The sequence below is a fragment of the Protopterus annectens genome, chromosome 5.part0 (genome assembly GCF_019279795.1).
Source record: "Protopterus annectens isolate FY-2018-M chromosome 5.part0, PAN1.0, whole genome shotgun sequence".
Classification (NCBI taxonomy): domain Eukaryota; kingdom Metazoa; phylum Chordata; order Ceratodontiformes; family Protopteridae; genus Protopterus; species Protopterus annectens.
This window is the reverse complement of record NC_056735.1, coordinates 656,258,244-656,284,265: the sequence shown is the minus strand read 5'-3', so window position 1 is coordinate 656,284,265 and position 26,022 is coordinate 656,258,244. Positions and strand designations below refer to the sequence as shown.

Genomic DNA, 26,022 nt, shown 5'->3' with positions numbered 1-26,022 from the left:
GTCTTCTGTTAGCTTGCTTTTGTTGTCCGCTTGTATCAGGCAGTCATCCAGGTAGGGGTAAATTTGGATTCCCTGAAGTCTGCAATGAGCAATTACTGATGCCAGGCATTTCGTGAACACTCTGGGCACAGTAGATAAGCCAAAGGGCAATGCTGAGAATTGATAATGCTCTGATCCTGCAAGAAATCTGAAGTATCTTCTGCAATTTGGTCGTATGGGGACGTGCAGGTATGCCTCCTTGAGATCTAGAGTTACCAGCCAAGACTCCTTGCCCAGCATGGGAAGGAGCTGCTGTAGGGTCAGCATTTTGAATTTTGGAACAATGAGGAATGTGTTTAAAGCGGACAGGTCGAGAATAGGCCTCCATTTGCTCTCTTTTCTTGGTACCAGGAAGAGTCTGGAGTAAAATCCCTTTCCTTGTTCCATAGATGGTACCTTTTCCACAGCTCTCATTCTTAATAATTGAGATATTTGCTTTAGAGCTTCTGCCCTTTGAGTAGGTGGTAGGTTTGGCATTCCTCTCTTTGCTGGTAGAGTATGGAAATGGAACCTGTAACCTTGGTCTATAGTTTGCAAAATCCATTTTTCCCTTGTGATGCAATGCCAGTTCTTTGAAAATAACTTTAGCTTTCCGCCTAAGGGTGCTTCCAGTTGTTCCCTGGTAGGTGGTGCCACAGCCAAGTCACTGTGATTGTGTTGTTGTAGTGGTGGTGGCTGCGTCTGTGCCTCGCTGGTTGTTACCTTGCCACTGGCGTCCCCTATAGGCACCCCTGGATTGGTTTCTGCCTCTTGAACACCTATTCCTGCCTCTCTGTGTCTTAGAGGAGTCCGGAAAGGACCAATTCTTGGAGGGCCAGTTCCTGCTAAACCTTGGAGGGTGAACCTGTAAGAAATCTTTCACTGTTTGTACAGATTTCGCCTTCTCTTCCATCTTTTTTAGTACCTGCTGTGCAGGGAACCAAATAAATTGACTTTGTCCATGGGAGCATCTAAAAGCTTTGATTTGACATGGTCTGGTAATGCCTGCTCTTTCAACCATGCATGTCTCCTGATAACTGTGCCAGTCATGGCTGATCTAAAGGAAGCCTCCAGTGCATCATAGCCACATTTCAAAGAATGGTTACTAACCTGCTGTATGTTATGTACCATTTCCTGAACATATTTCTTATCTAAAGATTCTTCAGAGGACAGCTTTTTAGTTAACTGGTCTAGCATAAACTCTTGATATTGAATCATATGAAATTGGCAGTTCAAAGCCCTAGCTGACAAAGTAGCAGAGGTGTAAACTTTTTACCCCATCCCCCTAAGGACCTGGATTCCCTTTCAGAGGGGAGGGGGTTTTTAGTAGATGTAATTGCTACAGCTTTAGGGCCCTGGGAGATAGTCTCTGGATCTGCAAATGGGGCCTTGTATAAATGGTGATGAGTGTCCGGGACCCTGTAGAACCTATCGGGCTTAGCAGGGGCCGGAGGTAATGAATCAGGAGCAGTGCAAGCATCATTAAATGCATCATCTACAACAGAAAGAACTGGAGGTATAGCTAAAGGCCTATGCTGTGGCAAATGTAGAAAGGTTCTAAGCCTTTTCCTGGAGTCTGAGAAATCTTGGCCCTGCCACTGAAATTGTTCCCTCATAGCATGCAAGGTTTCCCCAAAGGAAAATTCCTCAGGTGGAGAGGCTGAAGGTATGGACTCTTCAGCATCAGAGTCTTCGTAAGGAGAATAAGGAGCCTCAGGAGGGTCTGTATGTTCTGAGTCATCAGAGGAATCATCTGTGGATACAGGCTCTGGGGGCTCTGCTCTAGGCCTCTTCTCTGGAGGTGGATGAGAGGTCCTGTCTGGATGAGGCTGGGATCCACGAATTAAAGAAATGAGATCCTCAGCCAGAGAAAGCATATGGGAACTGGTGCTGGGCCTGTGAGAGGGGGGCTTAACAGGCACCGTTTTTGAAGCTTTAGCTGCTTTAGCCCTGGCAAAGGCCTTAATAGACATGGCTGCAGGAGGCCTAGCAGCTCCACGTGCAGGGGTTGAAATATCCAAGGGAATAGTGTCTGATAATTCCTGAGAAATCGCAACTGCAGGTTGGATTTCCGAAGCCGATTCCACCAGGTTAGAAGAGGCCTCGGTAGAAGGCATGTTTTCGGCTGGGGAAAGAACCGCTTGCTCGGTTTCAGCCGAAACCGAGACACTAGTGGTTGGCTTAACCGCGGTTTTGGCCGAAACCGCGGACCGCGAGTGTCGGTCCTTTTCCCTGCGTTTTTTGGTTATTTGTGAAGTCGGAGGATCCGACGGCATGATATAAGCAAAATCAGAGCTGAAAAACTGTTCTGCAAACTACGACCGGCGTCTAAGCGTCCGTCGGTTAAAAGAAGCACAGGCTAGACAAGCTGCTACGTCGTGGTCTGGGCCTAAACAAGGTAAGCAGTAAGAGTGGAAATCTTTATGAGGTATTTGTTTCCCACAAGTTAAACAGTTATTCACTTTTTCTGACATCGGCTGAGGCAAGAAAGAGTCCCCAACGGGGTACTTAGCTTTTTAGAAGTCTTCGAAGTAGTATTCGGTAGTAGTAATCTCTGGTTCTGACCGACCGGCACTTGCGAACAGCTTCTGCTTCGGGCGCCACGCGGCAAGAAAGACTGAGGAAAATGGCATCGGCTGATGCCTTTATACCCGAATAACTGCAGCTATGACATCGGGTGAAGCGCGACACCAGCCGAAGCCAGATCCAGACTTTGGAATCCGGCCGACCGAAGGGCTGCCTGACGACAGGACAACCCATTTGTAAGGACTGCAGATGCATCCTTGAAGGACATCCATGCCACAAGCAGGTGTAACATTCTCTCACTTTCCCCAGCAGGGATACCAGAAAATTCTAGAGCTTTATCAGATACGTCTGAGTTGTTGGTCCACTCCAGTGGTCAACCTGTCTCTAAAGAATTTCTGTGCCTTGACCCTATAATGCAATAATACATCAGTGATCCTGTCATGCACCTGTATATTACCCCAATCTAACCAACCACTGCACTGATATTCTGCACCTGTCCTTTCCACACCTGGTCACAGGAGGCACTATGTGCTTTATACTTCACAGGGATACATACTACATATGTGCCTAGGGCCAGCAGCAGCATATTCACCTCCTGTGTAGTGAGCTTTTCAAACCACTACCACTACTTTGGTCCCAAGCCAAAATGTGTACACCTCTAGGAAACAAACGGTATCAGTGTGCATGCCTATGGCTGTCCATACTACCCAATAAGTAACTCAGTACTATCCCCAGCCCTTTTATAGTAGCCATTGCCTACCCCCAGCTCCTTTACAGTAGCTATTGCCTTCTGTGCTGCTACAGTGCAACTGTTCTGACACTGTGTCATACAATGGCAGCATTGGGTAATGATATTTATGCTTGCTGTCCATCAGACTTGTGCAAACAGCAGTCTGTAGCTGGTGTAATGGAGGCCCCATATCTCCTGTAGCATATCCAGGCATTCAATTGTATATGTAAAGTACAGTTGTGTACACTTGCCATAAATGTAGATGTTAGAGTGTATTCACTGTTGCAGTCATCACATTTGGGTTATCTGCTTGCAGTAGCCCTCAGTCGGCCGGATTAACAAAGTCTTAGGGTCCTGCGTCGGTTGCAGTCTCATCTTCCATGACGTCAGGAAGTCAGGGGTATAAAGCATGCAGCCGACGCCATTACATCAGTTTTTCTTGCCCCAGATGTCAGGTGCCCCCTTAATGGGAAGCAATTATATATACAAGGTTACACCTCCAACAAAAAAGCAAATACACCAAAAAGCTTTAAGCACAGAAAGCAAGAAAAGAGGTATAGCCAATAGAAGTCAGGGGGCCGGAGGGAGGGTAGCTAGGACTGCAACAGTGAATACACTTGAACATCTACATTTATGGTAAGTGTACACAACTGTACTATGTTCTTCGTGTTTCACTGTTGCAGTCATCACATTTGGCTAGATTCCCAAAGCTAAGGATGGGAGGAGGAAATTAGATAGCATTAGGACCAGCTATAAGGCCCTGCAAGACTGCAGTGGCAAAGCCAGCTCTGGATTTAAAAAAAAATGGCAAATGGTAATGCTTGGAGAAGGTATATACAGAACTCCAGGTAGCAGATTCTAGGACGTTCCTGATAGGGACACCTCTGAGAATGGCTATAGAGGCAGATGCAGCCCTGGTTGAATGTGGTCTAATCCCCTGTGGGGTAGGTTTTCCATGGTGCTTATAGCAGAAATGAATGCAATGGCCTATCCATTTAGAAATGGTTTGCTTTGAAATGGCCTTCCCCTCTGCCCCTGCAGCAAATGCCACCAGCAGTTGTTTAGATTTCCTGAGAGGTTTAGTCCTGTCCAAATAAAACCTAAGTTGTCTGTGCACATCTAAGGAGTGCAGTATTCGTTGTTTGGTGGATTAGAAAAGAAGGTTGGCAAATGAATGGACTGATTAAGGGCTACACTAGATACCACCTTGGGCATGAAGGAGGGATTGGTCCTGAGGGACATCCTGTCAGCATGAAAAATGATGAAAGGCTCCACTGCCATGAGGGCCTGTAATTCAGACGCCCTTCTCACTGAAGTAATGGCTAAAAGGAAGGCTGTTTTCCAAGAAAGGAATTTCAACTCTGCATTTGCAGCTAGCTCAAAAGGAGGTAGAGTAAGTTTTTCCAATACAAAGTTAAGGTCCCAGGCTGGAGTAGGGGCTCTCCTGGGTGGTCTTAGGTTTTTGGACCCTCTGAGGAACTGCTTCAGCAGTGGATGAGAGAAGAGGGGTGGGTTCTGTGTTGTAATGAGCTGAAATGGCTGGGGCATGAATTCTGATGGAGGAAAAGGAAAGGCCCTTTTACAACATCTCAGTTAAGTATTGAAGAATCTGAGGTAAATTGGGCCCTGCTGTGCCCATCCCCTGAGTTTGGTTCCAGAAACAGAATCTTTTCCATTTTTCAGCATAGGATTTTCTAGTACTAGGCCTCCTTGCCTCCTGAATAACATCCAACACTTGCTTACTGAGGGGATGGTGATGGAGAGATCAGGTAATTAGTCAGGCTGCCAGGTTCAGGGTTTGAAGTTGTGGGTGCAGAATCTGGACCTCCTGCTGGGACAGCATGGCAGGGGTCTGAGGCAGGTAGCAAGTTGCCAGCAGTAACACACTGCGCAAAAGGGGTACCAGTGTTGGCGTGGCCAGTCTGGTGCAATCAGTATCGTCCTTGGTTTGTCCAATTTACTCTTTAGTAGTACATTGGAGAGGAGAGGCAGAGGGGGAAAGGCATCCACTTTTCAAGCTTGTTTGTGGGGAGTCCTTGTGCAGAATTTTTCCAATTAGTAGTTCTGGGGGGAGGCAAACAGGTCTATATCAGTATTTGTTTTTCAACATGTTGAATATCTTTGGTTCCAGTTTCCACTCGTGTGGGTCCATGAGATTTCTGCTTAGTTCGTCTGCCAGTGTATTTAGCTTTCCTGGCAGAAACTGAGCCTGTAGGTGCACTTGGTAGCTCAAGGCTGTGTTCCACAGAGCCATGGCTAGTCTGCAGAGAGGGTATGAGTGGGTTCCCCCCTGCCTGTTTATGTGCCACATAACAGTGGTGTTGTCCATCTTTACCATTAATTGCCCTGGAAGAATGTGGTCCTTGAAGACTGTCAGAGCATTCCGTACAGCTAACATTTCTTTTTGATTGATATGCAGGTGCATTTGACTTGGGTTCCATTTGCCCTGAATGCACTTCCCTGTCAAGTGAGCCCCCCATGCATAGTCTGATGCATCTGTTGTTAGGGTTTGGGCGGCAGCGGGTAGAGTGAATGGCAATCCCTTGTTTTGGTGACAGGCCTCTGCCCACCAAAGGAACTCGATCTGTAGACAAGGTATGACAAGAATCATTGCTTCTAGATTCTGAGAATGTTGACACCATAGGCTTTTTAGATACCATTGTAGTTTCCTCATATGCAGTCTTGCATATGGAATTAGGAGAATGCAGGAGGCCATGAACCCCAGGGCTTGCAGTGTTTTCCTTGCAGATAGCTGGGTCTTTGTGGCCAGTAGTTTGAAGTAGGCTGTCAAATGAACTTGTTTTTCTGGCGTGAGAAAGGCCATCTGGGAAGTTGTGTTCAAGCTTGCTCCCAGGAATACAATTTGTTGGCAGGGTACAAGATGTGATTTCTTTACGTTTATGGTGTACCCCAGAGAAGTTAGCAATTTCTGTACAAACGCCAGATGATTCAATAGTATGTTCTGGCTTTCTGCCTGAATTAGACAATCGTCCAGGTATGGATATATTTGGATATTTCTTTGCCTGCAAAATGCAATGACTGGAGCTAGGCAGTTTGGGAATACCCTGGGCGCAGTAGATAAGCCCAAGGGCAGTGCAGAGAAAGTACAGTTTTGTACCTACCATAAATGTAGATGTCCGAACAGGATAGCATCTGCAGTCATAACAAATGGGTTGTCCTGTCATCAGGCAGCCCTTCGGTTGGCCGGATTCCAAAGTCTGGGTCTGGCTTCGGCTGATGTCGCACTTCACCCGACGTCATCTCTGCTGGTCTTCGGGTATAAAGGCATCAGCCAACGCCATTTTTCTCAGTGTTTCTTGCCCCAGATGCCAGTTGCCCACTTGGAAAGCTAAATTTTGGATAAATGCCAATGTTTCCAAAATAGTAGAAGGCAAACACAAAAAATAAGCATGTATGTAAATATATACAAACAAATACACCATAAGAGACGCCCTCCCAGCTAGCTATTAGGAGGGTAAATACCCTAGGAGTACCACAGAGGGGAAGGAGGGTGGGTAATCCTGACTGCAGATGCTATCCTGTTCGGACATCTACATTTATGGTAGGTACAAAACTGTACTATGTCCTTCAAGGATGCATCTGCAGTCATAACAAATGGGTAGAATACCATAGCCAAACTAGGGGAGGAGGAAGAAGAATTATGGTGTAGTTAGGATCCCTTGCAATACAGCAGTGGCAAACCCTGCTCGGGATCTAGAGTATAGAGGTAAATTATAATGCTTGGCAAATGTATGCACGGAGGTCCAAGTAGCCACCTCAATAATGTCCTTGGTTGCCACTCCTCGTAAGAAAGCTGTGGTAGTGGCTGTAGCCCTTGTAGAATGAGGTCTTATGTTCTGTGGAATTGGTTTTCCATGGTAGGAGTAACAGAATCTTATGCAATTTCCTATCCATTTGGAGATTGTCTGTTTGGAAATTGCTTTTCCTTCCCTTCCTGTTGCATAGGCTACTAAAAGCTGGTCAGTTTTTCTGTTACCTTTGGTTCTGTCCAGGTAGTAGCGTAACTGTCTATGTACATCCAAGGTATGCAGCAGTCTTTCCCCTGTTCTGTGGATTGGGAAAGAAGGTAGGTAGGTGGATTGCCTGGTTTAAAGACACTCTGGATACCACCTTAGGCATAAATGTAGGATTAGTTCTCATGGACACTCTATCTTGATGGAAGATTAGGAAGGGTTGTACTGCCATTAAGGCCTGTAGTTCGAAACCCTCCTTGCTGAAGTAATTGCCAGTAGGAAAGCAGTTTTCCATGATAGGTGTTGAAAATCTGCTGTTGCTGCTGGTTCAAATGGAGGGAGTGTCAATTTTCTAGCACAAAGTTCAAGTCCCATGCTGGTAATGGTGGTTTCCTAGGAGGTTTTACATTCTTGATCCCTCTGAGGAACTGCCTGAGAAGAGGATGCAAAAGACAGGTGGATCAAGCTGTATTCTGCTGAAATAGCTGATGCATGTATCTTGATGGAGGAATAGGACAGGCCTGTATGTAGAAGCTCTGCCAAGTACTCCAGGATGTTAGCAATATCTATGTTCGACACATCTTTTCCTCTTTCAGTACTCCAAATGACAAACCTTTTCCATTTTCCTGCATAGTTCCTTCTTGTTGAAGGTCTGCGGGCTTCAAGGATAATGTCTTTAACCCTTTGGGATAAGTCTGGGTTAGTTGCTGTTATGTGATGTTCCAGGCAGTCAGTTGCAAGGTTTTTAGGTTTGGGTGCATGATGTTGTAGTTGTTCTGAGTTAACAACAAAGGCATCAGGGGTATTGACCACATTCTCCCCTGAGACATGCTCCTCAGCAATGGATACCAGTGTTGTCTTGGCCAATTCGGAGCTATCAGAATTATCCTTGGACGTTCCTCTTTGATTTTCAGTAGTACCTTGTGCATCAAGGGAAGAGGTGGGAATGCATATGCTGTCAGGCCTTTCCAACTGAAGGACAGAGAGTCCACCTTCCATGCAAATGGGTGGTATGTCCTTGTGCAGAATTGTTTGAGCTGGTGATTGAGTGGGGATGCGAAAAGGTCTATTTGTGGCATTCCCCATTTCTTTGTGATGGCCTTGAAAATGTCCGGGTGTAGCATCCATTCGTGAGCATCCGAGGTGGTTCTGCTTAACATGTCTGCTAGGGTGTTTTCTTTTCCTGGCACAAATATTGCCTGTAACTGGATGTTGTAGCTCAGAGCCATATTCCAAAGGTCCAGAGTCATCCTGCATAGGGGGTATGAATGAGTGCCTCCCTGTTTGTTGATGTACCACATGACTGTGGTGTTGTCTGTCCTTATCATTAAATGGCCTTCTTTGAGGAATGGTCTGAATTTCTGGATTGCTAGTTTTACTGCCAGCATTTCTTTTTGGTTTATGTGCAGGTGCAGCTGGTCTGGAGTCCACAATCCTTGTATGCATTTCTCCAACATGTGCGCCCCCCAGCCTAGGTCTGAGGCGTCCGTTGTGATGGTTTGGCTTGCTTGAAAGCTGTGGAAGGGCAAGCCTGGGTTTGACTGGCATGCTTGAGCCAACCATAGGAACTCTTATTTCAGGCATGGGATTAGTGGAATTTCGGTTTCTAAGCTGTGCCTGTGTTGAGACCATTAATTCTTTAGGTACCACTGTAGCTTTCTCATATGCAGTCTGGCATGGGGGACCAGGATTATGCATGATGCCATGAAGCCCAAGGCCTGCAGTACTTTTCTTGCTGTTAGTTTGTTCTGCTTTGTTAATGCCAAGAAGTAAAGAGGGAGTTGTTCTTGTTTTTCTGCAGTTAGGAATGCCATTTGTTTTACTGTGTCCAATTCCACACCCAAGAATGTTCTTGTCTGGGATGGTATCAGTCTTGACTTTTTTAAATTGACTGTGTATCCCAGGGCTTGTAGTAAGCAAATGACTCTTTGTAAATCTGTTGTCAGCTTGCTTTTGTTGTCCGCTTGTAACAGGCAGTCATCCAGGAATGGATAAATTTGGATTCCCTGTAGCCTGCAATGAGCGATTACTGATGCCAGGCATTTTGTGAATACTCTGGGCGCAGTAGATAAGCCAAAAGGCAATGCTGAGAATTGATAATGCTCTGATCCTGCAAGAAGTCCGAGGTATCTTCTGCAATTTGGTCGTATGGGGACGTGCAGGTATGCCTCCTTGAGATCTAGAGTTACCAGCCAACACTCCTTGCCCAGCATGGGAAGAAGTTGCTGTAGGGTCAGCATTTTGAATTTTGGGACAATGATGTATGTGTTTAAGACTGACAGGTCGAGAATAGGTCTCCAACTTTTCTCTTTTCTTGGTACTAGGAAGAGTCTGGAGTAGAATTCTTTGCCCTGTTCTGTTATTGGTACTCTTTCCACAGCTCTCATCTTTGTTAACTGAGCTATCTGCTTTAGAGCTTCTGTTTTTTGATTTGGAGGTAGGTTTGGCATTCCTCTTTTTACTGGCAAGGTGTGGAAGTGGAACCTGTAGCCTTGGTCTATGGTTTGCAAAATCCACTTGTCTTTTGTGATATAGTGCCAATTTTTCGAAAATAAGGTTAACTTTCCGCCTAAAGGTGCTGCTATTTGCTCCCTGGTAGGCGGTGTCAGAGCCAAGTCACTGAGATTGTCCTGTTGCAGTGGCAGTGGTTGTGTCTGTGCCTCGCTGGTTATTGCCTTGCCACTGGCGTCCTCTGTAGGCACCTCCTCTGGATTGATTTCTGCCTCTAGAGCATCTATTCCTGCCTCTTTGAGATTTTGAGGAGTGTGGAAAGGACCAATTTTTGGCAGGCCAGTTCCTGCTAAACCTTGGGGCTGAACCTGTAAGAAATCCTTAACTGTTTGTACAGATTTTGCCTTCTCTTCCATTTTCTTCATTACTTGCTGAGCAGGGGTACCAAATAGACTGGCCTTATCCATAGGAGCATCTAACAGCTTTGCTTTAACATGATTCGGCAAGACCTGTTCTTTCAACCATGCATGCCTTCTTATCACTGTGCCAGTCATGGCTGATCTAAATGAAGCCTCCAGTGCATCATAGCCACATTTTAAAGAATGGTTACTAACCTGCTGAATGTTATTCACCATTTCTAAAACATATTTCTTATCTAAGGAGTCATCAGAGGACAGCTTCTTAGTTAACTGATCAAGCATAAACTCTTGGTATTGGATCATATGAAACTGACAGTTTAAAGCTCTAGCTGAGAGAGTAGCAGAGGTGTAAACTTTTTTTCCCCCATCTCTAAGGAACTGGATTCCCTCTCAGAAGGGAGAGGGTTTTTTGCTGAGGTCGAGGCTACTGCCTTAGGCCCCTGGGATATAGTCTCAGGATCTGCAAGTGGGGCCTTGAATAGGTGGAGATGAGTGTCTGGCACCCTGTAAAATCTATCTGGTTTGGCAGGGGCTGGAGGTAAAGTATCAGGAGCAGTGCAAACATCATTAAATGCATCATCCACAACAGGCAGAACTGGAGGTATAGCTAAGGGTCTATGTTGTGGTAAGTGCAGAAAGGTCCTAAGCCTTTTTCTTGAATCTGAGAAATCTTGTCCCTGCCATTGGAATTGTTCTCTCATGGCATGTAAGGTTTCCCCAAAGGAAAATTCCTCTGGTGGAGAGGCAGATGGAATGGATTCTTCAGCATCGGAATCTTCATAAGTAGAAAAAGGAGCCTCTGGCTGATCTGTTATGTCGGAGTCATCCAAGAATCATCAGAGGACACTGGCTCGGGAGGCTCTGCTCTAGGTCTCTTTTCTGGAGGCTGAGAGGCCCTGTCTGGGTGAGATTGGGATCCCCTAATTAAGGATATTAAATCCTCTGCCAAAGTAAGCATTTGTGAACTAGAAGTGGGCCTGTGTGAGGGGGGTTTAACAGGCACTGATTTAACAGTTTTGGCTGCTTTAGCCCTGGCAAAGGCCTTAATAGACATGGCTGCAGGAGGCCTAGCAGCACCACGTGCTGGGGTAGAGACATCCAAAGGGATGGTGTCTGATAATTCACTAGGAACCACAGTAGTAGGCAAAACTTCAGAGGCCGATTCAACTAAGGTAGCAGGAGCCTCAGTAGTAGTCGTGGATTCGGCTGAAGAATGACCCGTTTTCTCGGTTTCAGACGAAACCGAGACACTCGCTTGCTTAACCGTGGTTTGGCCGAAACCGCGGACCGCGAGTGTCGGTCTTTTTCTTTGCGTTTTTTAACAATTTGGGTAGTCGGAGGATCCGACGGCATAATGTACGCAAAATCGGAGCCGAAAAACTGTTCAGCAAACTCCGACCGACGCCTAAGTGTTCGTCGGTTGAAGGAAGCACAGGCTAAACAGGCTGCTACGTCGTGGTCTGGGCCTAAACAAGGTAGGCAGTAAGAGTGGAAATCTTTATGAGGTATTTGTTTCCCACAAGCTAAACAGTTATTTACTTTTTCTGACATCGGCTGAGGCAAGAAAGAGTCCCCAACGGGGTACTTAGCTTTTTAGAAGTCTTCGTAGTATTCGGTAGTAGTAATCTCTGGATCTGACCGACCGGCACTTGCGAACAGCTTCTGCTTCGGGCGCCACGCGGCAAGAAAGACTGAGAAAAATGGTGTCGGCTGATGCCTTTATACCCGAAGACCAGCAGAGATGACGTCGGGTGAAGTGCGACATCAGCCGAAGCCGGACCCAGACTTTGGAATCCGGCCGACCGAAGGGCTGCCTGATGACAGGACAACCCATTTGTTATGACTGCAGATGCATCCTTGAAGGACATCTGATAGTGCGTGTAGCCTGCTTTGAAGCGTAGGCATCTTCTGCAAGATTCCCTTATTGGGATGTGCAATTAGGCTTCCTTTAAATCCAGTGTTGCCAACCAGACATCCTTGCCTAGCATAGGAAGTAGCTAACTCTTCACCAGCTACATCCTTGCCTAGCATAAGAAGTAGCTGGTGAAGAGTTAGCATCTTGAATTTCGGGATCATCAAAATGTGTTTAGGATAGACAGGTCCAGGACAGGATGCCAGGAGTTGTCTTTTCTGGGCACCAGGAAAAGTCTTGAGTAGAAACCATGTCCTCGTTCCTCTTCTGGAACAGGTTGAATAGCCCTGATGCTTAAGAGAGAGAGAGAATTTGCTTTTGAGCCTCTGCCCACTAATTTGGAGGTAGATCTGGCCAACCATTTGGGGTTGGTAAGGAGTGAAAATGGAATCTGTATCCTTGGGAAACTATATTTAAAACCCATTCGTCCTGGGTAATGAGTTCCCAATTTTTTTGCCTGCCAGGCAATCTTTCCCCCTAAAGGAACAGTCAGTTGTGCATGCAGGGCTTGGAAGATTTAAAGTTAAGTCACTGAGACAGTTTACCATAGGGGGGAGTCTTACCACTCCCTGCTTTGGAAGTGGGAGCCCCACACAGCTTAGTCCTGTGAGTACCTTGGGATTGAAGCCTGGGAGTTCTGCTGGTTCTGGCTTTGGACTGAGAAGGCCTGGAAGAGGCAAGAAAGGACCAATTTTTAGAGGGCCAATGCTTACTAAATCTGGGAGGCTGTACTTGCAGGAAATCTTTAACAGTTTGCATAGATTTAGCTTTTTCTTCCATCTTTTTAAGTACTACTTCTGCTTTTTTGCCAAACAGGCGGTCTTGGTTTAAGGGAGCCACCAGCAATTTAGCTTTAACATGATCTGGCAAAGATTGCTCCTTAGGCCAAGCATGCCTTCTAAGTACAGACCCAGTGACAGCAGCCCTGCAAGATGCCTCTAGTGAATCAAAACCACATTGCAAAGTATGTTTTCCAACTGGTTCAGCAGAATGCATTAAATCCTGTAAATCTTTATTTTCAACACAGTCAGGAATCAACATAATATTCTGTTTAAGCAATCCAATAATATGCTGCTTATACTTTAACATATGAAACTGGCAGTTTAAGGCCCAAATAGCCAAGGTTGCATAAGTGTATACCTTCTTACCCCATCTATCCAGCATCCTGGAATCTCTATCAGAGGAGGTAGGATTTTTGGCAGTTACTACTTAATGCCCTTGGGTCCCTGTGAAATGGTCTCAGGATCCGCAGTAGAATTTTTAAAGAGGAACTTGTGAGAATCAGGAACCCTGTAATATCTGTCAGGTTTTCTGGGAGCAGGAGGTAGAGAGTCAGAGGCCAAGCTAGATTTCTGAAAAGGCATCATCAACAATGCTCAGTACAGGGGAGATAGCTAAAGGCCTGTGTTGGGGCAGGAGTAAGAAATCCCTAAGCCTCTTTTTAGAGTCAGAGTAATCCTGGCTTTCCCAGCAAAAATGCTCCCTAAGAGTATGCAAGGTTTCACCAAAAGAGAAATCCTCTGGAGGGAAAGCAGAGAGAATAGTGTTCTCTGCATCAGAATCCTCATAGGTAGATAAGGGTAAATCCTGGTCATCAGAGGAAACAGAAATTTCAGAGTCCTGATCAGAAGAATCATAAGCAAACTCAGCCCTAGGTCTCTTCAAGGGGGAAGGGTGACTTTCCCGGATTAAAGTAATAAGGTCTTTAATCATTCTTATCATTTGTTTTTTAGGCATACAGGCCTGACCATGTGGTTTGGGCGTCATTTTTTTAGGTATGGATCGAGTTTTAGGCCTAGAAGAAAAAGATGGCGTCAGTTTAATATGCAAGTCAGTAGGCCTGAATACACCCTCAGAAGCCGGTGCCTGCACAGTGGCTCCGGACCCATCCAAGGTAGAGACATCCACAGGTTCCACAGTTGAAGCATCTCACGGCATACTCTGAATGGGTATAAGTAGAGGTCTGCAAATCTGAAGTAGTGGGTATCAGGGGCTGCAAAAGCGCCTCACTGAGTACCAGCGAACTGGCGACTAGCTTAGGAGAAGCGTCGTCGGCAGCTTTGGACCAATGCAGTCTGTCTCTGCCTTTATCTTTGCATTTTTTTCAGAATATCGGTAGTCGGGTGGCTTACCGAAGCCATATCTGGGTAATTGAACCAAGTACCAAAATATTTAGAAGCATAAATAAACAGACGACAAATAGTTGGTTGTTTAAATAAGGCACAAAACCGACAGCGAGGTAAATCGTGGTCAGGGCCTAAGCAAGGAATGCAGTACAAATGAAAATCTTTATGAGGTATTTGCTTTCCACAAGAAATACAACTATTAACTTTTACTGACATCGGTTTAGAGCAAGAAAAAGTTTCCCCAACGGGGTACTTAGCTTAGTTGAAGACTTCGGTTCTGAAACTCGAAAACGAAAAATTTCAGGAGTCGGCCGACCGGCACTTGCAAACTGCTTCTGCTTCAGGCACCGCACGGCAAGAAAGATTGATGTAATGGCGTCGGCTGCATGCTTTATACCCCTGACTTCCTGATGTCATGGAAGATGGGACAGCAACCAAAGCAGGACCCGAGACTTTGTTAATTAGGCCGACTGAAGGCTACTGCAAGCAGATAACCCAAATGTGATGACAGCAACAGTGAAACACGAGGAACATCAGTGAGACAGCTACACAGAACAACAATGGCCAGCCCAGACCATGTTCCCTGTGCCCTGCTAGGTTGACTCCCTCCCCTGAAAGGACTGCAAAACGTCTTCCCCCATCAGTTCAGCCCTCCAGTCTGCCAGTCCCCGTCATGCCCTGTTGCAGCATTACCCCATACAATCCACTGCTGTTCCAGTGCCTGTTGCTTCATTGCATCCTCATATGGTTAATGCAGTCCAGAGGTCTACTGACAGTACTCCTACCTACTCTCAGTCTGCCTATATGGCACTAGACTCGGACATCCACTATATTCAGATTCTCTGAATTGTTCCTTATCAGGGAGTACTGCAAAATAGAAATCACAGTTTTTATCATGTGAAAATGGGTCTCCTGTGCATTCTCTCATCTCAAAAAGGCTTTTGAAGAGAAATATCTAGAAAGTAGACCAGAAACACAATCCTGTGAGATGCAGAAAGGAGGATTTTGCAATATTTATCTGGAAATCCAGACTGTTTAAAAGAGACATAACCCAAGTTAATGACTCCTGACATCTGGATAAAGATAAGCAAGTCATCTAAATAAGGACTGATGTGAATCTCATTTAGTCTGCAATAAGTTATGATTGGAACTACTCATTCTAGAAGCTGCCTTGAAGCTGCAGATAAACCAAAGAATAATGTAAAGAACTGATAATATGACCCAGAAACAGAAATCTTTAGAAATTTCCTGAAACCTGTGACTATGGGAATATGGCTAATTAGCATCTTTTAAACATAGGTGTTCACAATTAACTCATGGTAAGAATGAGGGGTGACAAGTTCTGTAAAGTCAGCATTCTGAATGTTGGTACTTTCACATACAGATTTAAAAATGGGATATCTAGAACTGGTCCCCAAGAGGCCTCTTTCTTGGGTACCAGAAACATTCTGAAACAGAAGCCTTTCTCCCCTCTGACATACAGACACTAGTTCTGTGATCCCTTGGGTGTGTACAGAGTGAAGAACCAGAGGAAAAAAAAATTGTTTGGTTCAGATAGTGGGGAAGAATCCTACTGAAAAGAGGGTTTGTATCCTATGCCATATGTTACCAATTTGTACCACTTTAACAGCCCAAGAATCAAGAATCTGAAACAATCTTTTGCCAAAGAGGCTGTTAAGGGACAGTTTGTTAAAGGACAGTTATCGGCCAGGTGAAAGGGAAGGGTGGAAAGAATGCTAGCATGGCCATTCGTCACTGTTGGTCTGTCCGTTTTTCTGAAATGCACCTGCTTCTTCTTGTTACTTCCTTCAGACCATCTTATTTTTGTACCTTGTTTGCCAGAAAAAGACTGGTTTTGCTCACTTAGCTTTTATTTTTGTAAAAGAGGGAGGCCTATAAGATTTGTATTGGGGTGCATGAAAAATCTTAGAAAGTCTCTGAAACAATTTCCCCTTCATATTGCTTGAGAACCTGGGCAGCAGAAGAGCAAAAAAAAAGACTTCAGACTTTACCTCATCAGCAAACTTTTAGTTACTTATGCAAGCACATCTTCTCGACACTGTAGTACACAGTATCGCCACAATCATACTCACATTTCACAGCATATTTAGATACCTGGGACATGGTAGAAACAGTTTGGTTTAAGAAAGAACTTTCTTCTGTATAAAGAGTGGTAGCCAATTCCCTCAGCCTGTCCACATAAGACAAATTTTCACATATATGCTTGGTAATTCAGAATTCTGAAGGCTAAAATGGAAGAAAAGATTCTCTGACCTATGCACTCCCACATCTTGCCTTCCTTGGTACCAGGAGAAGGATTTCTGTTAAAGACCAACCTATCCCCAGTAGGAGATGCAGCTGAAATTGCTGCTAGATCAGATCTAAAGCAAGAGAAAAGAAATGTATTAGCCTGATGTACCTTAAAGAGTTCTTGAAGGACTGACAATTGGGTATTGAGATGACTACAAGCAGCACTCAACACATCTTCCAAGGCTGGCAGTATAGGAGGGATGGAAGAGGAATGAGGTATATCCACTTGTAACATCACAGCAACCCCTCAGTTCAGGGGAAACATCTAACTGGTCCTGTAAAAATACCTCATTAATCCTGGCTATGGTCTGATTAAAAGAAAATGCCTCCACAGGAGGATGAGAATTTATATGTTCCTCACTATTAGACAGCTTGGCTTGGGAATCTATAGAAGGAGAAGCCCTATTTTTGTCAGAGGCAGAACCTTCAGACAGTGTTTCCTCAGGAGGTACTTTACAGGGGATACCCACCTGTAATGGCTTCTTTGTACTACGATCCCTTGCCTTGCCAAGGTACGAAATTCATCTTTCTTAACTAATTATTTATTCAGAAGGACAATGTTAATTTTTTTTTTCTTAACAGGAGTCCCTGTGGAAGAAGACAGACTCAAAGGTGGGACATCTGTCCCATCTACTGGTCTCCTGCCCCAGTTACCAAAGTGTCTTCCAGACCTAGGGAAGATTGTTCCCTCATATAGTATTGGACATGGAACAACCAGACAGGACATGGCTGACCCCTGGTTCATGATGGATGAGAGGACTACAACACAGGAAGCCAGAGAAGTGAGTGAGTGGTCTGAGAAGCAACAAACAACCACTGCAGGTTTATCCACACTCGGCTGAAGCACAGACTCCTTCTGCAACAATGGCAAGCAATCTTTGGTTAAGTGTTTCTTTTTCTTCTAGGTATAGCAGGAAAACAGCCAGCAGGATGGGAGTAGCTATGCTGAAGCCAAGGAAGAGAAGCCAAAAGTGGTAATTGTTGCTGGCAAGATGGTTAGAAGGTATGCTGTCACTAGAAAGTGTTCATAAGCAGCACACACAAACTCAACACCTTTCCCAAGTCCCTCACAACAAAAAAGAGCAGAACACAAATTCCTTGTCAGAACCCCTTTCAAACATATAAACATTGACAAAAAGCAATACGAGAGGTAGGTTGCACAAAGTCAGCAAAAGACTACACTGATGCATGTTCCTGCTATAACACGCTTTATCCCCGCCAAAATCAAAGTTTACACAAGTAGCACACAGACTCTCACAAAAGTAGCCCCAAGTAGTTTAACAGACACTAATAACTATGAATTTCAGTCCCAGACAAGAAACTTTCGATACTGCATAAAAATAAGCAATGTATTAAAGGGGAAATACTACTTTTAGTAAAAAAATATATTACTTTTCTTAAAAGGGCAATAATTTCTCTGTGGAAGAGTTCCCCAACTGGGACTCATCTGCCAGCAACAAAGTAAGTTCTTAGTCAATTGCTGCCCTTGTGAAGGCCTACAGAAGCTTCTTCTCAAGACAGCAGGAAAGTACTGAAGAAATATTCACTCTGCTGATTTCTCTCCTTGGGATTTAGCCAATCAACAGACAAACTGAAGGTGTGTGGGGCAGTCAGAGCTTTTGAAGATGGCTAGTTATTGTTTTCTAGGCTGGAAACAACCCATATACCTAAAAGGCTACCACCACAGAGGGAATGATGAACATCTCCCTTTCCTCTTCCTGCAGTGTCTAGGATAAGTCTCCCAGTCACCTGAATTGCAACAGACAACGAACTGAAGGGCAGACAACAACATACCTGTGGGCGTACCAAAAAACAGACTGAGCATGTATTAATGTGGACAGTCCTTATGCTACCTGCACTTGTGATGGTGGTTATTAAGGTAAACCCAAGGCAGCATCGCTAATATCTTTACATACCTACTTCTATAAATACATGTACAAACACATGTACACACACAAACCTATTTCCTCCATGAATAAACATTTTCAAGAGATTATCACTACAGGAAGCTAATACTGGGGGGAGACAGAAGGCCAAGTGGGGAATCCTCAACTCTGCACATCTAGCAAGGATTTGAAGCTCAGGAAGATGAAAGTTAACAAAACTCCTGGAGGTTAAATTTAGACCATTTTCCCCAATAGAAGGGGAATTATACACAAAACCTTTTCTGAATGTCCAAGGACAAAATGCGACATATTTGCCAGCATCTACTACTTAGGATTCACTTCCATGATTAAACAGCAGAGATGAGACTCTGTTAGGTCATTTTAATTAGCTAATTTACAGAATTATACATTTAATTAATATCACTATGTGCCTAGTCAAACAGAAACTTGTTTGTGTATGTGATGGGCGATGTTAAAATATCAAAGGAAGTAAATGGTTGGGGGATACTGCTTTAGCAAACTTTTTGGAAAATTATCTAGATGTTGAAAGTCAGTGGCTAGGTAACGATAGCTCTAAAATCATACACTTGTGACAAACTCAAAATAACCGCTGGCATAAATGATGAAAAATGGATGTGGCAAAGCAGATAAATCTCTCAAGCTGTAATGGTCAACAACGGCCTCTCATTCTGGGAAATGCTAAGTTTCAACAGGTCACTAGAAAGTCAAAAATAAATGGGTTCCAGACATACACAGGTGAATGCATACTTCCCAAATGTTCCATGGGGAAGTGGGGAGGAGGTAAAGCCATTGTTCACTAAGCTTAAAGCACAATAGTATCTGTAAATGGGGGGTTGGGATGTGGGCTAGCACTTAGAAAAGACCAAGAGTACCTTCAGGGTGCAGGACACTTCTGGCACTAGCTCTGCTCTTTACTACATTTTGGACTTCCATGACAGCTACTTCAAGGGTGAGGGGGTTAATACTAGTGGGTACAGAGGATCATCTAGGCCTCATTCCTTCCATCAGGCTGCAAGGGGTATGGTGGGATGTGGGTTGGGAGCCACAGGAGACAGACAAGCAGCTGGGGTGGGATGTGGGGTTGGAACCATAGGAGACAGACAAGCAGCTGACAGTCAGGCTCAAGTGCCCAGGAACAAAGAGCATGTTTATGCCTAAGCCAGCAATAATCTAAGGTAAGAGTAGCAACACAATTTAGAATCCTACTGAATTAGACTTGACGTTTTTAATTTTCTAAAGCGGTTGAAAATCTTGCAGTTTTGCCTCCTCCACCCCATCCCCAGCAATCAATAATATTTTTTTATTTTTCACAAAATCAGTTCTCTACTTCCTACATTAAGGCTAATCAGACTTTACTACTAAAATGAACACTGTAAATTTTACAATTTTGTAAACATAATTTTGGCCTTTCTGATGCAATTACTTACACAGCAATCGGTCCAAAAGATATGTAGAAAAGGGAAGGTTAAAAGTGCTTTGTTTCCTTCTTTGGGGATCAGTTCTTCCTTAAACTGGACAAAGTTGGCTTCTAAATGGATCATCTTGGAAGGACGACCATATGACCTGTATAAACATACAGATGTTAGAGTAAGTGAAAACTTTAGAATTCACTTAAAAAAAAATCACTTGCTTCAGCAAATCAATTTCCTCTATCAAGCATTATAAAATGATAGTTTTATTTCCATCCCTCATAAAAATATACATGCTAGGATGATTTCTTATTCATAACCTTCATATTCAATGTTTAACTGTTTCTGTTGTGACCTCCTATGTTGGTAGTTCCTCAGAAATAAAACTATAGGATGCAGTGATCATCCATTCTTATGACACTGCATCAAACATTCACAAAAGTACAGTTGTGAAACTATTGATCAAAACAGTACACCTTCAAAAACAGATCAAAAGTAATATGAAATCATAACATTAGGGTTTATCTACCTTTAATATTCCATTCCCTGGATGACTTTTTCAGAAATGCCCACAAAGGTACTAACGCGTGTGGCATGACATTCCATTATCGATATAAAACAATGTTAAAAACTCTCTTTAGTGATTCAAGCTCTGAATCTCTGCAAGGAAGTTAGCATATAATAGGCACATATCCAGTGTTAAGGTCAGTAATGGATATAAACAAAGTACAGTTTTGTACCTACCATAAATGTAGATGTCCGATAGGTATGCATCTGCAGTCATAACATATGGGTTGTCCTGCCTCAGGCAGCCCTTCGGTCGGCCGGATTCCAAAGTCTGGGTCTGGCCTCGGCTGATGTCGCATCTTCCCCGACGTCAGAGCTGCTGGGGTATAAAGGCATCAGCCGATGCCATTTTCCTCAGTGTTTCCTGCCCCAGATGCCAGGTGCCCTCTAGGAAGGCTAAATTTGGATAAAAGTTGAAAATTCCAAACAGAATAAAACAATATATATATATATATATATATATATATATATATATATATATATATATATACATACAAACAAATACACCATAATAGATTCCCCCAGCTAGCTGAAAGAGGGGTAAGCACCCTAGGAATACCACAGAGGGGAAGGTGGGTGGGTAATCCTGACTGCTATCGGACATCTACATTTATGGTAGGTACAAAACTGTACTATGTCCTTCAAGGATGCATCTGCAGTCATAACATATGGGTAGAATACCATAGCCAAACTGGAGGAGGAGGTACTAAGATAAGGATGGTGTAGTTATGATCCCCTGTAAAACTGCAGTTGCAAAACCTGCTCGGGATCTGGAGTATAAAGGTAGATTGTAATGCTTGGCAAATGTATGCACGGAGCTCCAAGTAGCAGCTTCTAAAATGTCCTTGGTAGCCACCCCTCGTAGGAAAGCTGTAGTGGTGGCTGTGGCTCTTATGGAGTGAGGCCTGATATTTTCAGGAGCTGTCTTTCCATGAAAAGAGTAGCAGAAACGAATGCAATTTCCTATCCATTTAGAGATTGTCTGTTTGGAAATTGCTTTTCCTTGCACTCCAGTTGCATATGCTACCAGAAGTTGGTCAATTTTTCTGCTGGTTTTAGTTCTGTTCAGATAGTAGCATAGTTGTCTGTGTACATCCAAGGTGTGCAGTAGTTTTTCCCCCCTGTTCTGTGGGTTAGGGAACGTAGGCAAATGAATAGCTTGGTTCAAGGATACCCTGGATACCACCTTTGGCATGAAAGTAGGATTGGTTCTCAGAGACACTCTATCTTGGTGAAAAATAAGGAAAGGCTGCACTGCCATCAGTGCTTGTAACTCGGATGCTCTTCTTGCTGAAGTGATTGCTAGAAGGAAAGCAGTTTTCCAAGATAAGAACTGCAAGTCTGATGATGCTGCTGGTTCAAAAGGTGGTAGTGTTAATTTTTCCAGCACAAAATTGAGATCCCATGCAGGAAGAGGGGGTTTCCTTGGAGGTTTTACATTTTTGATCCCTCTTAAAAATTGTCTGAGGAGAGGCTGAGAGAAGATAGGAGGATCCATGTTGTATTCTGCTGAAATTGCTGAAGCATGAATCTTAATGGAGGAATAGGACAGGCCATTGTGGAACAGTTCTGCTAAGTATTCTAGGATGTGTGCTAGGTTTGCCAGTGTGACATTTGTACCCTTTGAAGCGCTCCAAATGAGGAATCTCTTCCATTTAGCTGAGTATGTCTTTCTTGTGGAGGGTCTACGAGCCTCCAGGATTATGTCCTTGACTCTCTGAGATAAGACAGTTTGGTTTTGTTTTAGGCAATTTTCCAGGCAGTCAGCTGCAGTGTTTTCAAGTTTGGATGCAGGGTCTTGAAGTTGTTCTGCGTTAGAAGTAGAGGCCATAGGGGTAGAGGCCATGAGTTCGTCCGAGACATGCTTCTCAGTAGCGGATACCAGTGCTGCCTTGGCCAGTCTGGAGCTATCAGTATCACCTTTGGCTGTTCCTCTCTGATCTTCAGTAGTACTCTGTACATCAATGGGAGTGGTGGAAAAGCATACACTGTTAGGGCATTCCAGTTGAAAGAGAGGGAGTCCACCTTCCAGGCTTGTGGGTGGTATACTCTTGAGCAGAATTTCCTTAGTTGGTTGTTGAGTGGGGAGGCGAACAGGTCTATCTCTGGCATTCCCCATTTGTTTGTTATGATTTTGAAGATGTCTGGATGCAGCATCCATTTGTGAGCATCCGTGGTAGTTCTGCTTAGGCTGTCTGCTAGTGAATTCTCTTTTCCTGGTGCAATTTGGCCTGCAGTTGGATGTTGAGATTCAGGGCTAGGTTCCACAGATCCATTGCCATCCGGCATAGAGGGTAGGAATGCGTGCCTCCCTGTTTGTTTATGTACCACATGACTGTGGTATTGTCTGTCCTTATCAGCAGATGACCTTGCTGGAGGAATGATTTGAATGCCTCGATTGCATGCTTCACTGCCAGCATCTCCTTTAGGTTTATGTGCAAATTCAGCTGGTCTTGAGTCCATGGGCCTTGGATGCACTTGTCTTCCATGCGTGCTCCCCATCCTAGGTCTAAGGCGTCCGTGGTGATGGTCTGCCTTGGTTGTGGTTTGTTGAAAAGCAACCCTCTGTTGGACTGGCAGGCCTGAGCCCACCACAGGAATTCCTTTTTCAGGCATGGAATGATTGGAATCGTGGTTTCTAGACTGTGCCTGTGTTGAGACCATACATTCCTTAGGTACCATTGTAATTTCCTCATATGCAGCCTGGCATGTGGGATCAAGATTATGCAAGATGCCATGTAACCCAGGGCCTGCAGGACTTTCCTTGCAGTGAGCTGAGTTTGTCTTGTCAAAGCCATGAAGTAGACTGGGAGTTGCTTTTGTTTTTCTTCTGTGAGAAAAGCCATCTGAGTTGTTGTGTCCAGATCCGCACCCAAAAAGGTTATCCGTTGGGATGGCACTAGTCTTGACTTCTGGATGTTGACTGTGTATCCCAAGGCCTGTAACAGGTGTATGACATAGGCCAAATCCTTTATAAGTCTTGTCCTGTTCTCCGCTTGTATTAGGCAGTCGTCCAGGTATGGGTAGATTTTAATTCCCTGGAGCCTGCAATGTGCAATTACTGATGCCAGGCATTTTGTGAATACTCTGGGCGCAGTAGATAAGCCAAAGGGCAATGCTGAGAATTGATAATGCTCTGATCCTGCAAGAAATCTGAGGTGTCTTCTGCAATCTGGTCATATAGGGACGTGCAGGTATGCCTCCTTGAGATCTAGAGTCACCAGCCAAGACTCCTTGCCCAACATGGGAAGAAGTTGCTGAAGGGTCAGCATTTTGAATTTTGGCACAATGAGATATGCGTTTAGTGCGGACAAGTCGAGAATAGGCCTCCATTGGGTTTCTTTTCTTGGTACAAGGAATAGTCTGGAGTAAAACCCTTGGCCTTGTTCCATAGATGGTACCCTTTCTATTGCTTTCATCTGAAGTAAATTGTTGATTTGTCTTAAAGCCTCTGGCTTCTGGTTTGGTGGAAGGTTTGGCATTCCGCTCCTTCTTGGTAAAGTGTGGAAATGAAACCTGTATCCTTTGTCTATTGTTTGCAATGTCCATTTGTCTTTTGTAATGCAATGCCAGTTTTTTGAGAATAAAGCCAATTTTCCGCCCAAGGGTGCTTCCAGTTGTTCCCTTGTAGGCGGAATCAGTCAAGTCATTGTGTTTGTCCTGTGGAAGTGGTTGTAGTTGCAGCTGTGGCAGTACTCCTCTGGTTGGCAGGTTGCCACTGGCGACCCCTGTAGGCACCCTTTGATTGACCTCTGCCTCTTGGGCATCTATTCCTGCCCCTCTGTGCTTTGGAGGTGTCTGGAAAGGACCAATTCTTTGAAGGCCAGTTTCTGCTGAACCTCGGAGGTTGGACCTGCAGAAAATCCTTAACTGTTTGCACAGATTTTGCTTTTTTTTCCACTTTCTGTAGAATCTACTGTGCAGGGGAGCCAAATAAACTTTGTTTCTCCATTGGAGCATCTAGGAGTTTTGCCTTGACATGGTCCGGCAAGGATTGCTCTTTTAGCCAGGCATGTCTACGAATTACTGCCCCAGTCATAGCTGATCTAAATGAAGCTTCCAGTGCATCATAGCCACATTTTAAGAAATGGTTACTGACCTGCTGAGAGTTGTGTACCAAATCCTGAAGGGCCTTACGGTCTAAAGGTTCAGGAGAAGAAAGCTTTTTATTCAGCTGATCTAACAAATATTCCTGGTACTGTATCATATGGAACTGACAGTTTAAAGCCCTGGCAGAAAGAGTAGCAGATGTATAAACCTTTTTTCCCCATCTCTCTAATGCTCTTGACTCCCTTTCAGAGGGTAGTGGGTTTTTGGCAGTGGCAGCTGCAACACCTTTCGGGCCCTGAGAAATAGTTTCTGGGTCTGCAGCATGGGCTTTATACAAGTGGAAGTGGAAATCCGGAACCCTGTAGTATCTGTCAGGTTTGGCAGGGGCCGGGGGAAGTGAATCAGGGGCAGAGCTGACATCATTATATGCATCATCAACTACAGTTAGCACAGGTGGTATGGCTAAAGGCCTATGCTGTGGCAAGTGTAAGAAAGTCCTTAGTCTTTTTCTAGAATCAGAGAAATCCTGACCCTGCCATTGAAAGTGTTCCCTCATAGAGTGTAAAGTTTCCCCAAAGGAAAATTCCTCTGGAGGGGAAGCAGAAGGGATAGAGTCTTCTGCATCTGAATCCTCATAAGGTGAGTATGGCCCTTCCTGATGGTCTGACAAATCAGATCCATCCGAGGAGTAGTCAGAGGAGAGAGGTTCAGGTGGTTCAGTCCTGGGCCTTTTGTCAGGAGGAGGTTGGGAGGCCCTGTCTGGGTGAGGTTGGGAACCCCTAATCTGAGATATAAGGTCCTCAGCAAGACTGAGAATCTGGGAACTTGAGGAAGGTCTCTGAGAAGTTGATTTTGCAGGTAAAGCTTTTGTAATTTTAGCTGCTTTAGCCCTGGAGAAAGCCTTAATGGACATAGAAGCAGGGGGCCTAGCTGTCCCACGTGCAGGAGTGGAAATGTCCAAAGGAATGGTGTCGGACAATTCTTGTGCGTTTGCTTCTTCGGTATGGATTTCTGTAGCCGACTCGGCCGGGGTCACACTGGCCTCGGTTGTCGGAGGTATGATTTCGGCAGAAGGTAGAACCGAGGCCTCGGTTTCAGCCGAAACAGAGACACTCGCGGTAGGCCTAACCGTGGTTTCAGCCGAAACCGCGGGTCGCGAGTGTCGGTCCTTTTCCTTGCGTTTTTTGGCTAAATGTGTAGTCGGAGTCTCCGACGGCATTTTATATGCAAAAGCGGATCCAAAAAACTCTTCTGCAAACTCCGACCGACGTCTAAGAGTCCGTCGGTTGAAGGAGGCACAGGCTAAACAAGCTGATACGTCGTGGTCTGGGCCTAAGCAAGGAAGGCAGTAGAAATGGAAATCCTTATGAGGTATTTGTTTCCCACAAGTTAAACAATTACTTACTTTGTCTGACATCGGCTGAGGCAAGAAAGAGTCCCCAATGGGGTACTTAGCCTTTTAGAAGTCTTCGGTAGCTGAATCTCTGGATCTGACCGACCGGCACTTGCGAACAGCTTCTGCTTCGGGCACCGCGCGGCAAGAAAGACTGAGGAAAATGGCGTCGACTGATGACTTTATACCCCAGCAGCTCTGACGTCGGGGAAAATGCGACATCAGCCGAG

At 44.7% G+C, this 26,022-nt stretch overlaps 1 protein-coding gene across 2 annotated transcripts in view; it reads right to left on the bottom strand.

Moving 5' to 3' along the window:
* Window positions 1-26,022, bottom strand: part of TRAPPC10 (trafficking protein particle complex subunit 10) — a 2,525,275-nt gene that overhangs the window by 1,805,813 nt on the left and 693,440 nt on the right. For both annotated transcript variants that reach the window (XM_044072500.1, XM_044072501.1), the window contains exon 3: window positions 19,801-19,936. In XM_044072500.1, coding sequence (XP_043928435.1) covers window positions 19,801-19,936 — 136 coding nt within the window. The remainder of the gene's footprint in view (window positions 1-19,800; window positions 19,937-26,022) is intronic.